Consider the following 16,451-nt stretch of genomic DNA (forward strand, 5'->3'; position numbering starts at 1 on the left):
CATAAGTACTAGGACAGAAGAGTACACTTACAAAGGGAGCATCTACCAAGGAACCTGACCTGGTTTGATAAGTCAGGGAAGATTTCCTGGAGGAAATGATGTTTAAACTGGAACCTGACAATTCAGATGAATCAGCCAAGTAAAGTAGGAGAGAATGTGCTCTAAGCAGAGGGAGCAGCATTGGGGGAGGTAGGTCAGGTGAGGAAGGAGTTCGACGTCTCTGAAGAATGGAAAGGCCAGTGTGACCAGGATGTGATGAGTGAGCAAGCAAATAAGTGGAGAGTGAGGAGAGATGTGGCTAGAGTGAGAGGCAGGGCCAGGCCTTGGGACCTTGCTGGGTCCCATGACATTAGGGCACCAACCATTGCCAGGCCTTGGGTCAGAAGCAGAGATGAAAGATGTAAGATCCCTCAAGGAGATCCTGGGCTTGTTGGGGGAAAAACCTAGGCAAAGGCCCACCCCCTTGAGCACTGGGCTCAGAGGCACCAGTGTGTATTCCCAATCCTCTGAGTACCCGACAGAGGACGTGCAGAACCACTCCCCAACCAGGACCACTCCAGGCTTCCCTCTCCTCTTTGAGCCAATCCTTCCTTAATTCTCAAGATGGCACACCTGAGCGGAGGCTCAGCTCTCATCTCCCAGGCTCAAAGGGGAAGAGTAACTTACCTCCTACAGAGCCACCCCCCAGAGTCTAGGAGGGGTCCCACAGCTTCAAATACAACCTCAACAGTTTGCTTGCCCCCCACAGCCCTGCCCATGCTGAGGGTCTAGGGAAAGAATATCACCAAACCTTCCAAGAAGCAACTGGCCCTGAATCTGATCAGGGACCACTTCTAATCTCTTTCTTGAGGAACATTTAGAAGAGGACGCAAAAACAAAAACAAAAACCCTCTAAAGAACTCTCTCCTGAGAGCACACCTTGAATGAGTACTCAGAACGTGCAAGATACTGACCCAGGAAGCAGCAGCACCAATACTCACTGTGTTGCCACTGAAGATGAACAACTCTAAGAGATGGAGACTATTTTGTTCTCCAATTAGCACTGAAGGTGATGGATCAGAATTTATCATATGCAGTCATGAATTATGGAACAATCATGGAATTGACTCGGACTTGGAAACCTGCCATGCCAAGAGCCATGGCAATTTTTCTTGAGAACCTGTCACCAGGTGGCCCCTGACAAAACCACAAGCCACACTAAGCCTGCCCCAGTCCCAGCCCTAACCTGTCACTCGAGGCTGCTGCCAGCCCTTGAGCTTTTTCAAGTTGTAAGTGACCAAGCAACAGCAAATAGAGTTTAAAGCCTCTGGGCTCACATCCGGCTCCAGACACTTCCCAGCTGGGTGACCCCAGTTTCCTCCTCTGTCAACTGGGAATAATAACAGCTTCTATATCAGGGACGCTTATGAGGATAACATGTGGGAAGCTTTCAACACAGAGCCTACCAGAGAGTAATTGTTCACTCAACACTGGAACCTTGCTCCTACCCCATCAGCTCAGATTGCTTCCTGGAAACGCTGGGTCTCCTTGCATTTGGGGAACCTACTTCTTCTCCAAGCCAGCCTGTAAGAGCTGATTCCATCACCCCATCCAGCTGGGCTGGCCTCCTGCATCCGCCTCTCACCAGCCAGCACTTGGCTCAGCCCCAGCCCCTTCTCTCTATTTAACACCAAAAGGTATTGATTTCCCTGAGCTATTTCCAGCAACACACTTGAGAACCGCATATCCCGTCAGTTCTCCTCCATGACCATCATACCCCTGCTCAGAGCCAGTTTCCCTAGAGCCTCAGCTGCCAAGGCTAAGGTATGTTTGATTTTGCACTGGTTTAAAGGTCAAACATGAATCTCTCCCCATTATTGTACTGTGTCTTGTCACACAGACTCTCTCTGTTTCATGCATTAGTCACAGTTTTGCTATCAAATTAAATATTCCTCGGTGGTTATTTTTAGAGAAGTTTTTTTCTAACTCTACATGGTGCAGTGATGTGTGTGCACCCACAGTTCTGGAATCCAAGCATCACCAGGTGGGTTCCAAATTGTATGAGGGCTCAAATTCTTCTAGAAAGCAGTAGCCAATGGAGCAGTGGTTTGTAACCTGGCTCTGTCCATGGAATCCCCTGCCCAGCTGAAAATAATTAAACCCCCAGACCTTGGACAATCCAATCATTCATCAATCAGTCCAGTAAACGTCCAAAGGAGACTGTTAGCACAACTGTGAGTTAAGCAAAGCATGTCTGTGCCATCCCAACTACTTGTTTGGCTCTCTATTCATTCCTACTATAAGGACAGCAAGAGTAAGGGCACTTCCATGCCCTGCACCTCCACGGAAGCCTGCCCTCAGGAAAGGGCCTGTTACCCTCTTGACCGAGGCCTGAGTGAATGACAGTGGTTACATCCCTGCCCACTCCCATAGGGTCTCCATCGACTCAGGCCAGCTTTGATAGAGAAATGAGGCCCTCAGAATAGAATTTCAAACTTTGCTGGGGTGTGTGTAAAGGGAGGAGGAGGGGCTTGCTAAAAGCAAGTCCTCTTCACCCACTTGAAGGCGCCGCAAGGATAAGAAGTTATGCGTACCTTAGCCTTGAGGAGCTCATGCAGTTGAAGCAACAAAATCCACTGAAAGTGTCTAGAAAATAATTCAAGACGAGATTTAGCACTTCTCCCTGGGAATGGAATGTGGGGGAGGGGTGGACTTCTCACTTCCTTCCCTGTGCAGGTCCCCACTGGCTGTGATACACCAGTCCTCACTCACCCAGGGCAAGTGAGACTGGGGAACAGGGAAGAGGTCAGCCTAGTTCTGGGCTCAGTTCACAGGCCCATGTGTCCTCACACTAAGCTGCTTCCTCCCCCAGCTTTCATCAGTGAAGAAGGTGATACTTTGGCCTCCATCTGGGTTTTTATTTCTTGAGTTCTTCAGAAGCTGGGTGGGGGACAAGGGACTACTTATTGAGGACCCTCTGAAAGAGCCCCTGTAGACTATAAATGCTACAGACATTCAGAGGGGGGGGGAGCCAAGGAGACCAGAAAAATCCAGGAAGGCTCACCTAAGGAGGCAAGATCTCAGAGGATGAGTCTGATTGAACACGGCTCAGGAGTAAAGGGGGGGGCACTCTTTTTTATTTTTTAATAAATTTACTTATTTTATTTATTTATTTTTGGCTGAGTTGGGTCTTCATTGCTGCCTGCGGGCTTTCTCTAGTTGCGGTGAGTGCGGGCTACTCTTCATTGCGGTGCCTGGGCTTCTCATTGCGGTGGCTTCTCTTGCTGCGGAGCACGGGCTCTAGGCACGCGGGCTTCAGTAGTTGCGGCACACAGGCTCAGTAGTTGTGGCTCATGGGCTCTAGAGCGCAGGCTCCATAGTTGTGGCGCACAGGCTTAATTGCTCCACGGCATGTGGGATCTTCCCGGACCAGGGCTCTAACCTGTGTCCCCTGCACTGGCAGGCGGATTCTCAACCACTGTGCCACCAGGGAAGCCCCAAGGGGGCGGTACTCTTGATGGAGGTTTCACCTACCAAGGCACAGAGCAAAGAAGAAGCAAAGACATGTAGAAAGCAGTAACAAGGCCAGTGTGACTAGAGCCTGAGATTTCCTTGGGGGAGGCGGCAGGTGGGTGGAAGCGACTGTGAAAACTGGTTGGGGCGGTGGGGGGAGAGGGCATGGGGTGGGGGGAGGAGGGACAGTCCAGGAAGACACTAAGGATTGCTGCAGTGGGTAGGGATGGCTCTGGCAGCGCCTGGAGAGCCATTCAGAGAGCCCACCTGGAAAAGTACAAGCGTAGATCCATTGATAGGATCTGCTCCCTCCTGTGAGGGGAAATAGAGCCAGTAAGTGAACGTATAGGAAAATGAGCATCTTCTCTAACCATCAAGAAAGACAGCTTGAAGCTACAATGAGACCCCTTCTTTGGCCCAACAAATAAAAAGAAAAATTTTAAGTGACAGTGTGTAGGCAGTTAGGAATATGAGAATAGCCTGCCTCATGTAGTGTTTCTCAGCGGGGTGGGTCTAGCTGACCCCCAAACAGCAATATGGCAAGTGGGTATCACAAACTCCAATAATGTTAGTTCTGTGAAAAATGGATCCAGGGAAAGCTCCACACACATAGATAGACAATGCAATACTGTCTCTAAATATTGGAAGTAACCCAAATGACCACCAGTAGGGGATGAATTAATTGAACATGGGGCATGAGCGCATATAATTTTATGCAACCAATAACAACAACGAAAGCTGAATATCAACATGGAAAATGTCTATTATGTAACATTCAGTGAAAAATAATCAGGCCCAAAACTCTGTTCACAGCATGGTTATAATTATGTAAGAACAATTGCATAGAGAAACAAACCAGAGTAAAATATACCAAGAAGTTAACCTTTCCCTCTTTTCTGCAATTTCCCAGTGCATATGTGTTACTTTTATGACAAACTGACCTGTATAAAGAGTGCAGCTTTCTCAGGGAAATAATACACATAGGCAGGTCATGGAACCGGGCAGCACTCTCGAGTCTACCCTCCCACCCTCCTTGGAGCTCATCCCTTCTGGTGATGAACATGGAGGATTTCTCGAAGCTGGACTCGTGTTAGAGAGCCAGTGACAGCACTGGGCATGGATTCCTGTGCCTGCTTCATCCTCTCTACTCTCCCCAGCCTGTCTCATCTACTCATCCACCCTGGCTGGCCCAGGCTATAACTTCCAGAGCACGCGGCCCACTTTTCTCTTTCCGTGTGGCCAGTGAGGGCTTTGGTCCCTCAGCAGATGCCTAGAGGCCTCGAGGCTCCTCACTGGGTGTGTGGAGAAAGGCTGCCACTCCTCTTCTCTGTGCTCACTGCCTCTACTTCCATATTTACATTTTCCACATCTCCTGTTGGGCTTTCAGCCCTATTACTCTGCAGCAATGCCTATGTTGAGGTCACCAAAGATTTTTTTTTTTAATGATGTATTGGTCGGGTTCATGCCCCGGTTCGGGAAGATCCCACATGCCGCGGAGCGGCTGGGCCCGTGAGCCATGGCCGCTGAGCCTGTGCGTCCAGAGCCTGTGCTCCGCGCAACGGGAGAGGCCACAGCAGTGAGAGGCCCACGTACTGAAAAAAAAAAAAAAAAAAAAAAAAAAGATGTATTGGTATTTATTGAAAAGAAACATGCTCCTCTCACAAACCTCAGGGCAGGAAGCGAAAGGAGGTTTCACCAAGGATGTTTGCGACAGAATGTCTCATGGTTATTTCTCTGCCTTTGTCCTATTTTTCCAATACAGTAACTACCCCTTTCTTGGAACACTTGCTTCAAGAAACTTCCAAAAAACTATACTCTTTTGGTTTTCCTCCTACCTCACTGTTCCCTCTCAGTCTACTTTCCTGGCTCCTTCATGTCTCCCCAATCTCTACCCCAGAATTAAGTCTCCTTTTCATCCTTCTCCACATTCTCTCCTCTATTATCTGGTCTGTGGCTTTAGATTCCATCTAAATCATGATGTTACCCAAAAGCTGTACCTCAAGTTCCATCATTCCAGCTGCCCTCCTGAGACCTTGAATGTCTAATAGTATCCTGAAAGTGGCCAAAGCTGCACCCTCACCCTCAATTTCCTCATCTCAAAAGACAGCATCTCTGGAACTGCCCTGGTGGCACAGTGGTTAAGACTCCACACTCTCAACACAGGGGGCCAGGGTTCAATCCCTGGTCAGAGAACTAGATCCCACATTCATGCTGCAACTAAGAGTTCACATGCCACAACTAAGGAGCCACATGCCACAACTAAGGAGACAGTGAGCCACAACTAAGGAGCCCTAGAGCTGCAACTAAAGGCGTATGCCGGCCACAACTAAGGAGCCCATGTGCCGCAACTAAGAAGCTGGCGAGCTGCAACTAAGGAGCCCGCCTGCTGCAACTAAGACCCGGTGCAACCAAAAACAACAAAAAAGACAGCATCTCCATCCCTGCAGCAGCTCAAGGCAACACTCTAGCATCATCTTTGGTTCTCCTCTCCTTCCCCCACATCCATTCCACAGTGAATTCTGTAGCTCTAACTCCAAATACATCCCAGATCTCCCATCATTGCAGGTTAAACCACGCCTCTCACTGCTGGAATTCTGCAGCCTCCTTGTCGGTCTCCCCGCTTCCCCTTTTGCTCTTACAATTCTTCCCAGGCAGCCAGAGGAATTTTTTTTTAAGTGTAAATCACAGCATGGCATCCCTGCAGTCAATAGAATGGCCTCAGTTACTTTGTCTTTCTCTGCTCTCACCACTGCTATTCTACATTGTATTAGAAGTCCCAGCCAGTGCACAGGCAAGAAAAATAAAGGCATAAAGATTAGAAAGAAAAAAGTAAAGCTCTTGTTATTCACAGGTAACATTATTGTGAATGTAGAAAACTACTAGAGCTAATGAGAAAATTTAGCATTGTCATAGAATACAGATTAATATATAAAATCAATTGTATTTTTGTAAACTATTCATAAAACAGTAATAAACTATTGGGAAATTAAATATTTTTTTAATTCTACTTACAACAGAATCCAAAAACTAAAAATACTAGGTAGAAATTAATGTAAATTAATGTAAATTAATGTAAAGTTAGATGTGCAAGACTATAAAATATTGCTAAGAAAAATTAAAGAAGACCTAAATAAATAGGAAGATATGCCATGTTGATGGATTGAACATAATCAGGACAGTATGGTATTGGCAAATATATAGTCAATCAATGAAAGAGAATAGAGTCCAGAACTATACACAAGCAAGTGTTTTTTTCTAAGAGTGCCATAGCAAGAAATATTTATTTTTCTTCAAGAATGCTGCTGTCTAGATATCCATATGGAAAAACATAAATCTCAATCTTGAGCTCTCACCATATTCAGAAATCAATTACAGATGGCTCATGGGCCCAAATGTAAAAGTTTAAATCATACAGATTCTAGGAGAGGAAAAAAAATTGAAGAATATCTTTGCAACTTTGGGATAAGTAAGAATTTCTTAAAGAAGACATAGAAAACATTCAGCATAAAAGCAAACAATGATAAATTGAATTTCAAAAAAATTTAAAACTGCTCATCAAGTCATAAGAAAATGAGGTCAGCCATAGTGTAGGAGAAAACATTCCCAACTCATATCCTTTGTCAATGGATATATATCCAGAATATATAAAGAACTCCCACAAGTCAATAATAAAACAGATAAACAACCCAATGTTTGAAAATAAGGTACAGACTTGAACAGATATGTCAATGGCCAATAATCACATGAAAAAGTCCCCAACATCATTAGTCATCAGGAAAATGCAAACTAAAACTACAATGAAATAACACTACATATACATCAGAATAGCTAAGCTAAAAAGGACTGATAATACCAAATGTTGTTGAGGACATGGAATAACTGGAAGTCTCATAAATTGCTGGTGGGAATGTAAAATGATACAACCACTTTTGAAATCTGGCAGTTTCTCAAAAAGTTAAACATACACTTAATGTATGTCCAGAAATTTCACTAGGTATTAACTAGCCATTTGTCTTAAGTATTTACCCAAAAGAAATGAAAGCATAATGTCCACACAAAAACTGATACATGAATGTTCATAGCAACTTTACTCATAATAGCCAAAAACTGGAATCAAATAACCACCAAACTGCGGTATAGTCATAAAATGGAATATTCTACAGCAATAAAAAGGAACAATAAAAAGGAAAGAGCTGTTACTGCAAAAACATGGATGAATCGCAAATGAAACCAAAGAAGCCAGACACAAAAAAGCTATCTACTTCCATACTGTATAATTTCATTTATATGAACTTCTAGAATAGGCAAAGCTTAACTATAATGATAGAAATCAGATCAGCATTCTGTGATGGGGGGGTTACTGGAGACTTTCTGAGGTGATGGAAATGTTCTATATCCTGACTGGGATCCTCGTTACATGGGTATATACATTAGTTTAAAATTATCTAATTTTACATTTAAGATTTTACTTTATATAAATTATACCAAAGAATCAAACTTTGGGAGCTACTTGTTTGACTCTAACAGTGGCCAATTGACAAACCTATGGTCTGTTCTTTTTTTTTTTTTTTTTTTTTTGCGGTACGCGGGCCTCTCACTGTTGTGGCCTCTCCCGTTGCGGAGCACAGGCTCCGGACGCGCAGGCTCAGCGGCCATGGCTCACGGGCTCAGTTGCTCCGCGGCATGTGGGATGTTCCCGGACCGGGGCACGAACCCGTGTCTCCTGCATCGGCAGGCGGATTCTCAACCACTGTGCCACCAGGGAAGCCCCTATGGTCTGTTCTTAAAGTCCATCATAGACCCAATGCTATTCCTTATGGAAACCAAGGTGTGGACTCAGATGCAATGTGGATATGGTCTAGAGGGGTTGGATAAATAAATCAGGCCTGGGAGAAAACTGCATATATTTGATCTGATTCATTCATCAGGTCCAAGCCAGGCCTTGACTACTGGACTCAGAGTCTCAGCCCTGGAAAGCAGGAGTAGGTACAGATCTGTGCTTGGGCAGATGAACCAACACTGCCAGGGGATAAGGCTGGAACAGGGGGCTGAAGGCTTTCCGTCCTTGGGCCTAGGACCAGGTGGTACCCTGAGGGTTTGTTTTGTGCTAGGGAGGGGGCCCTTGGCCCTCACCAAATCTGAAGCTTTCTCATCCCTGTCAACTGGTCCTGGAGGCAGCCGGTGGGAGACTGACTTCCCAATACCCAAAGTCTGAGGGATGACATGTTCAGGAGTGCATGTGTGGCCTTTGGAGAAAAGGAATCCATCTCCTTCCTCCTCCACCTGTACTCTCCTTCCTCCAGGCTGGCTGCTGGCCTCCCAACACTGTTTTCTTCTGGGTCCCTGGACCCTAAACTTTTTATTCTTAGAAACTCTTCTGGATAAGTGGCAGACAACCTTCAATGTCTGTACTGCAAAAGCCGTGGCAGGGCATAGGAGCCTCTGGCCTCCTGGCTGCCCCGACCCTCTGTGTCAGATCAAATGCCTCCTCCTCTCCACCTCCTACTACCCTCTTCACACAATAAACGGTCCAGGGCCCACCACTCCCTCCAGCTCAGTTGGCATACCTCAACTCTTGAATCAGCAGGCTCTGAGTCCTCCTGATAACCCTGAGAGCATTACTGTTTTACAGCAAGGAAATTGAGATTCCAAAGAGAGGAAGAAACTTGTCCAAGATCATGCACAGCAGCCGGACCCCAGCTCCAGCTCCAGGTGTTTTCTGACACCAAAAGCCCTTCTCTATACCGGGAAAGAGGGGCTGACCTTCAACTTTCTGCAGAACCTGGAATAGGCAGTGCCAGATCTAGGACCGTGACACCCATGGAGATAAGTCTGGAAGTTATGGAAGATACTTTGGGGGAGAGGGCAGTAGGGGAGGCTTTCCTCTCCCTCTACCCCAAGGACATGGCCTACTTTTTTGAGCTCTTTTCTAGAACAGAGAGAATCCTGAGGGCTTCCTGAGCAGTGGGGAAGCCATGGTAGCCCCGTGGGGCTGGCATCCACTGCCAGTGAGAGACCACTAGGGGTAGCCAGTTGGGGCCAAGGTCCCCAAAGCTGTGTAGCAGCATCACTCAAGGAGCCTGTAGTAAAGTAGTAAAGTAAGTAGTAAAGTAGCGTGCCATTCACGCTGAGGCAGGTTCTCAAGGTAGAAGCCCCAGGGAAGTTCTGACAGGGCTGGGGGCAGAGGAATTCTGGGGTCATGGGACTGGCCTGGACTGTGGATCCTGAGCAGACCTGGGTCATCAGGGAGGTCTCAGCTGGAAAATGGGTAGAAGAGCACGTGCCTCTCAGGAGTGCTGCCAGGGTTACGTGAACTGAGGTTTCTGGCATCCATGCGGCAATAATGTGAGTTTTTCTTCCTCCTTCCACAGGACAGGAAATCCCAGGGCAGGGGCAACCCACAGGGCTGGCAGCATGAGAACTGCTCCGCTTTTCTAGACAACTGACCTGGGACTCATTTAAGAATGTCCCAAGGAGAGCTTGTTGAGAAGACTCTAAACAAGGGTGGATGTGATCCGGGAACTGATGGTGACTTACATGGGAGTCACCCTGAGCTGTCCCTGAGCGTCCAGCCACAGTTCCAGTCACGCTTGCAGAGGGGCGCCTGCCCGGAGGCCATGCCACTTGAGCCCGGGAGAGAGGGTCCGATGAGTTCCTCCACTCCTGCTTCATCATTCCCAACCCCCAGGTGAAGCTGCTCCAAACCTCCCAGCTTGTCACCTCCCTTCAGCCCAAGGGTCTCCAATGGCTCCCTGATGCCTCTAGAGCAGTGTCCACACTCAGCCTGGCATTTATTATCCCACCCTAGGCAGGGCGCTTAAGGCTGCCCCCCGCCTCTCGGCCCATCCCCAGCCGCACCCCGCATCCCCAGCCCACAGAGGCCGCAAGACAACTCCCAGGGCCATGCCGTGCCCTCTTGGCTCTGACCTTCCAGAAGTCCCATCGAGCCCCAAGGCCAAGCAAAGCCCCCACTCTCCTCTCATGAACCTCCACAGCCCTGATTCTGTGACGACATCCTGGTCTTCACCCAGAAGAAGAGAAGGAGCCTGAGAGAGAAGTCACATCTCCAGCCAGAGAGTGGGGATTCCAGATCAAATGGGCCATGGCTCCCAACATTTCCGCAGCTGCAGCCCCTCCCCATCCTCAGGGCACAGTCGGGAAATCCCTTGTGTGTGTCCAGCCTTCAGTCAGCCCCAGTCCTCGGAGCAGCAGAAGAGGGGATCATCAGCAGCCAGCCAGGAGCCAGAGGTCTCAGACTCGAAGCCCCCTGGGCTCCAGCAGACCTGCACAGGGCAGAGATGGGGCCTGAAAAACCCCACCCTTCATGCCTCCAGGTTCTCTATGCACTAGCAGCCCTCAGCACCAGCCTCCCTGCACACACTCCCTTCTCTCCAGGCTACAGGCAGCGCCCTGTACACGGCTCCGGGTGCCAAGCACTAACACTCCCCTCACCCAAAGGCCTCTGCAAAGGAAACTCAAGGAAGCCTAATTAAGAGCCATGGAGGGCCCAGGCACAGCCACTGATAAAGTCCTATTTAGGAACAAGCAAAAATGGAAAACAGCTCTGCAGCACATGAGAGCCACGGAGACCTGAGAGGGAACTCTGAGGCCAGGGAAGCTAGCAGACAGGGCGGCTTCATGTGGGGGGCAGACAGTTAGGCTGAGAGGCTGTCTTGTGAGCCTCTATTTACTCATGTATAAAACGGGAGTTAAATGCAGTAAGGCACTTTCCAGCTCTGACCTTCCCAGGTTCTATCTATTCATCCATTCCAGCTCTCAAAGCCATGTCAGAACCACACCTGTGTTGATTTTCACTGCTTCAGGATCCACTCCCGTCCTTAGAGGGCTGGGTTTGGCTGGTCCAGGAAGTCCCACACAGAGGGGAGAAAGTGCAGAGGCCCAAGAGTTACTTTTCCCTCGAGGTAATTGTACTCTGAAGAGGAGACATCAGAAGCCCTGAAGCTGGAACCCACAAGCTCTTCTAGGCGCCTCCAGTCCTGATGCCCTCTTCCTCTACCCCCAAATTTAGGGCCATCTCCAGGGAGCCTTCTTTTGTTCACAGCTTCATTACTATACTAAACTTGTATGACCTTGGACGAATCAGCTGACCTCTGACCACTTTCCTTCCAGAGGGCAGAACCTGGGTACCTGTCTTTCTCCCAAACCTCTTCCCATCTACTGCATCTTTGCCTACTCCAGGCACCCCTCCCGGCTTCAGGTGGGCAGGATTTATTCCATAGAATTAACTCTCTGAGAAAACCCACCTGACCATCAGAATAACAGAAGGAAGAAAACCTTCTGGGTCAGGCCCACTCATCCCTTGGCAATGCTCCCAACCCAGGCCCCTGGCCTGTATGACTCATGTGCTGGAGAGAGGAGGGCCTTGTCTCCTGCTGACTGAGATTATATTATAGTACACAGTCATTGCCGAGAATCTCTGCACACCCCCCACCCTAGGATCTCCCACCCGAGCATTCACATAATTCCAATAAGCTTGAACGCCCATTTATAGGAGCTCACCAAGAGGAATTGATCCCCTCTCTCCTGGGCCTAGAGGGCAGAGCCCTAGCTCTATAGAATCTATCTCCAGAGGTGAGTTATATTTTATTGCATCTTCTCTGTGTGGAAATAGACACAGCTACTGGCTTTGCTGATGTTAACAGCTCCAGCAAGCTTTGCATCCACAGTTTAGTGAGTTCAATTTATTGTCAACGATTAGATATTAAAGCCATATCAGGGGAGTCAAGGGCCACGTAAGGGTTGATTCACATCTGGCCAAGCTGCCCTGAGCCCTAGGTCGGACCGTGTTCTGGGTGGTCAGTGGCAGAGCCTATAGAAAGGCACTCCAAAAAGCCCAATTTCCTGGGGCCCCATAAGGCAGTCCACATACTCACTTCTGTCTGAGAGAGGCTGGAGCAGCACTCTCCAGGCATATTGCACTCATTTTTGCTCCTCAGATACTTGAAGGTCTTTTCAGCCCCAGGGCCTTTGCACTTGCTATTCCCTCCATCTGAGATACCCTTCCTCTTGTTCTTCTTACAGCAACTTCTTCTGGTCGTTCTTCCTCAGATGAATTCCCCTTCTCGGAAAACTTCCCTGACCTTCCTGCCTGTGTCTGTCACGCCACTTTGGCTATGGACTCTGTCATTAAAGAAGATCTGTCTGCTTAGGTTGCCCCAGCCAATGGTCCAGGGAGGCTTGCCCATAGTAGACACTCTAGGTCAGCCCATCGCCTCATCTGGCTGGCGTGGTGACCAGCCCTGTGCCCCACATTCCCTGGATACCTTCATGACCCCGTGCGGAGTAGTTCTTCGGACCTGCCTTGGCTGCCTCCTCTGCCTCACTGTCTCCCCAGCAGCCCTGGCCAGCCCTGCTGCACAGCCCACTAGACCCTGGCCTGAAAGGGACCTTCAGAAAGAGAGGTCCCCAGGGCAGGTGGGCAGCTCACTCAGACAGGGGCCCTAACTGCAGCTTTTCCCAGGAAGACAGCCTCCTTTCTGAAGGCTTTCAGCCTCAACTCCATACTTCCCCATACACCATCAAACCCTACAGTCTTTTGTGTGAAGCAACATTTTCTAGGACCTATGATATGCTGAGAGCTCTTCAGGGCATCGTGCCTTAACTTTCACAGTCTCATGGTCCAGGGGGCAGGTGTCACTGTCCACATGTTCTAAAGAGGAGATGGGCTCAGAGGAGTTAAGGGAGTTGTCCATGGTCACAGAGCAGAGCTGGAAGGGGCCCCAGGCTGTGTGACCCAGATCAACTTCCATCTCATCCACAGGGAAATGCCTTGACCTTAAACCATGCTGAGAGGTGCCTGGAACTCCCTGTTCAGGTTTGGGGGCCAGAGAGCATGGGAGCCCCCCACCAAGGGCCCTTCCTCTGGCAGCCAGGGACATAGAAGATCAGGGAAGGATCAGGCAGGGTTGGGATTCTTTGGGCAGGGAGAGCATTTCTATTAGGGAGGGGATCTTAGAGCCCCATGCTCCCGGATTCAGACCCCCCACCCTGTCACTTACCACATGGAGGAAGCTGGGCACTTTATCCCCATGCTACTCAAGCCTCAGTGACTTCATCTGTGAGATGGGCATAATCCCTGCTTAGAAAGCTATTGGAAGGAAAGAAAAGTAAAGGAGGTCACATATGAGACACCCTGGCACACTCTAGATGGTCAAAACATGGGCTCCAGTGTGTAACTGGAGCAGGCCAGACCCAGAGCTAGGTACCCCAGCCCCTCACTCACTGGGCCTTTCTTTGGTAGGGAGACATGGCCCATGAGTCGAGGTCCCATCAACTGGAAGTGAGGCTGCACTAGGGAGGTTCGCCACACTGGGGGGCTACTCCAGAGGGCAGCTGAAGGGCCTACCTTGCTCTGCACAGAGGATCTCTTCCAGGTCTGATGGTGGATTGGCTTGCTGGTCTCTCTGGCTTGATGTGAACACAGCTGAAGTGGAGTGGATCTGGGAGTATAATCTACTTAATCCACCCAGCCGCTGCATCAGGGGCAGGTATTTGGGGATGACGCAGGCTCCCCAGTGCCTCCCCAATACCTCCTCATCCCCATCACCTCCTCTTTGTCCCAACTTTCTCTCAACTCCCCACCAGAAAGAGGAAAACAACCCTGCCTAAGAGAGCCACGATCACCCCATCATCTCTGCTCTCCTTATTAGCACTTGTTGCAGCCCATCAGACCGTGCAGGTGGCTGTTCTCTGCCTGTCCGCATGAAGTCTGGACCCTTTGAAGACAGTGGGAGAAAGGACATCTTGAAGACGTTTTTCCATATCAGAGCCCAGCCATGGACCCCAGCAAGTACTTAGTCATGCTGAGTCTCGGTTTCCCATCTGTAAAATGGGATCATACTGCACAATTTGAGATAAATGTTAAGCGTCTAGTTCAATGGTCCATAAACTTTTTTAAAGCACATAAACTCTTGTTCAAATTAAATCTCAGGAGAAAATCCAGTACACACAATAGCTCTGTTGGAAGCAGAGGCCACATCCTGAGGGTCCAGGGAGTCCAGTGTGAAAAGATCCAACTCTGGAGCCACCTGAAAAGGCCATACCAGCAAGAGAAGGTGGATAGATAGTTTGACAAACTAGCATCAAGAGCCGGTGTATCTCTAGGGGAGGCAGATGTGGATATGGGGAGGAGGGAATGCATCCTCCACACATGAGATTGGCCTGGGAGCACGAAGAGAGAGAAGCTGCCACCAGGTACCCACTGTCTCACCCCTAAAGTCCCCACCCTGACTACCTACAGGAGATGGGATGAGGAAATGAGCGACCTCCTGCCTCTCACTGGTTAAAAGACTTGTTCTCCGTTCTTCACATCCCATTCCTGCCTCCTCGCCTTGCCTCCCCCATACCTGTCAGCTGCAATGCACTTTTCCCAAATCTTTATCTATCCAAATTTGCCCTTCAAATGCACGTGTCACCACCTCTTGGAAGCCCTCTACGATTGTCCCCAGCCAAAAGTAGCATCCCTTCCTCTGACCTCCTCTGGCTAAGAGTCTGAGGGCTCAGTTTCTCCATCTGTGAGATGGGACTGTGAGGACTAAGTGAGATGATCCAGGTAAAGCCCCCACATAGTCCTGGCGTACAACAGGCACTCAGTAAATGGCAGCTGTTCATTATTATGTTGTGGTCTCCCCCCCCCCACCTAGGCAGAACCACAGCTGCCTCAGGGACTGGCACACAGTAGGCATCTACTGAATGCTCACCAGGTGACCAGCAGGTGGCCCCACACCCCAACTAACCTGTCCTGACCAGCTCCTCTGAATCCCAGGAAACTGGTTCCCTTGAGTCACTGGTTGCCTTCTCCTGGTCAGGGGAAACAGAAAGAGGGCAGAACTGGCAGAGTCCTGGTAGCTGGGTGTGTCACCTAGCAGACACTTGACTTGCACTGGTGACCAAGGTTTTGTGGCTTGGCCACCCCTCCCCTCTTCCACTGCAGTCCTGCCCCACCCTTGTGAGGATTACTCCCATTTAAGAGGTAAGAAAACTGAGGCCCAGCAAAGTGCATTACCTGCCTGAGACCATAGAGCATTCTCATAATCCACCAACTAGTGGCAGCATGTCTACCAAGGGTGCAGGGAGGATCTGGCCCTGATTAATCAATGTCTCATTTTATTGATAGGGAACCTCAAAAGGTAAAATAGCTTTGCCCAAGGCTTCATGTAAACCAGAGCTGAGATCTCCTGGCTCCAAACTAAATAACCCCACCCCACTCCACACACAGGGTGGGAGGTGGGCTTCCCAGATCCTTCCTTGCCTGCTGGCCTCAATTCCAAGGGGTGAACATGCTGGCTGTCCAGAGGGACAAAGGGGAGAATTTTATCCTGCTGGGTTTGGGGGAAGCTGTAAGAACCCCTAGGGATTCAAAGGCTCAGCCCAAAACAGTCAGGTTTGGAGACAGCTACCCGGGACCTGTGCCCCCTCCTCACGCCTGCCAGAGAGAGACAGAGAGTTTCAAGCAGCCCTGGAAGCATCGAGACCCCTGCAGAGGTTGCAGCAAGCTGCATTTTGAGGCTCAATTCCGACGCTGCAGTGGAGGGGCTGAATCGAGGGCAGAGAGGGGCTGGTGTGGAATAGCAATGAGCCAGGCCGCTGGAAGCTGGCCAGCACCAGGTTTGTAAGACAGAGAACGCTGCTGTCGGCTGGGTCAGGGGGAGCATCACTGGGAAGAAACGTCTCACACACACACACACACACACACACACACACACACGCACACACATGTGAATGCACTTCTTATGGATTCTTTATTGAAAGCACCTCGGGAAACCACATGAAGCCCAGGCAAATGCATGTGTCTGAACAGGACGATGTGAACATGTGGCCCCTTGGCTTCTTAGCTCACCTGATACCAGCTAATTGTCAGGATTTGCTCCCATTTCACAGACAGCCACATTGAGGCCCAAAGAGTGTGATCTGGCCAGGCATCCAGCCTCCCAACCCTG

The 16,451-nt window shown here is 49.3% G+C and overlaps 1 protein-coding gene across 9 annotated transcripts in view; it reads right to left on the bottom strand.

The window, feature by feature from the left end:
- Positions 1 to 3,095: 3,095 nt before the first annotated feature.
- Positions 3,096 to 16,451, bottom strand: part of MAPKAPK3 (MAPK activated protein kinase 3) — a 60,378-nt gene continuing 47,022 nt past the window's right edge. For 2 of the 9 annotated variants that reach the window (XM_067044072.1, XM_067044071.1), the window contains exons 11-13: positions 15,249 to 15,312; positions 13,859 to 13,952; positions 13,401 to 13,600 (exon numbers count right to left, since the gene is read on the bottom strand). In XM_067044072.1, coding sequence (XP_066900173.1) covers positions 13,549 to 13,600; positions 13,859 to 13,952; positions 15,249 to 15,312 — 210 coding nt within the window. In that variant the 3' untranslated portion in view covers positions 13,401 to 13,548. Of the gene's footprint in view, positions 3,510 to 10,371; positions 10,776 to 12,045; positions 12,634 to 13,400; positions 13,601 to 13,858; positions 14,541 to 15,248; positions 15,313 to 16,451 lie in introns of those variants that run through there. The other 7 variants (XR_010842544.1, XR_010842545.1, XM_067044069.1 and 4 more) reach the window with 7 other exon arrangements.

The sequence above is a fragment of the Kogia breviceps genome, chromosome 10 (genome assembly GCF_026419965.1).
Source record: "Kogia breviceps isolate mKogBre1 chromosome 10, mKogBre1 haplotype 1, whole genome shotgun sequence".
Lineage (NCBI taxonomy): Eukaryota > Metazoa > Chordata > Mammalia > Artiodactyla > Physeteridae > Kogia > Kogia breviceps.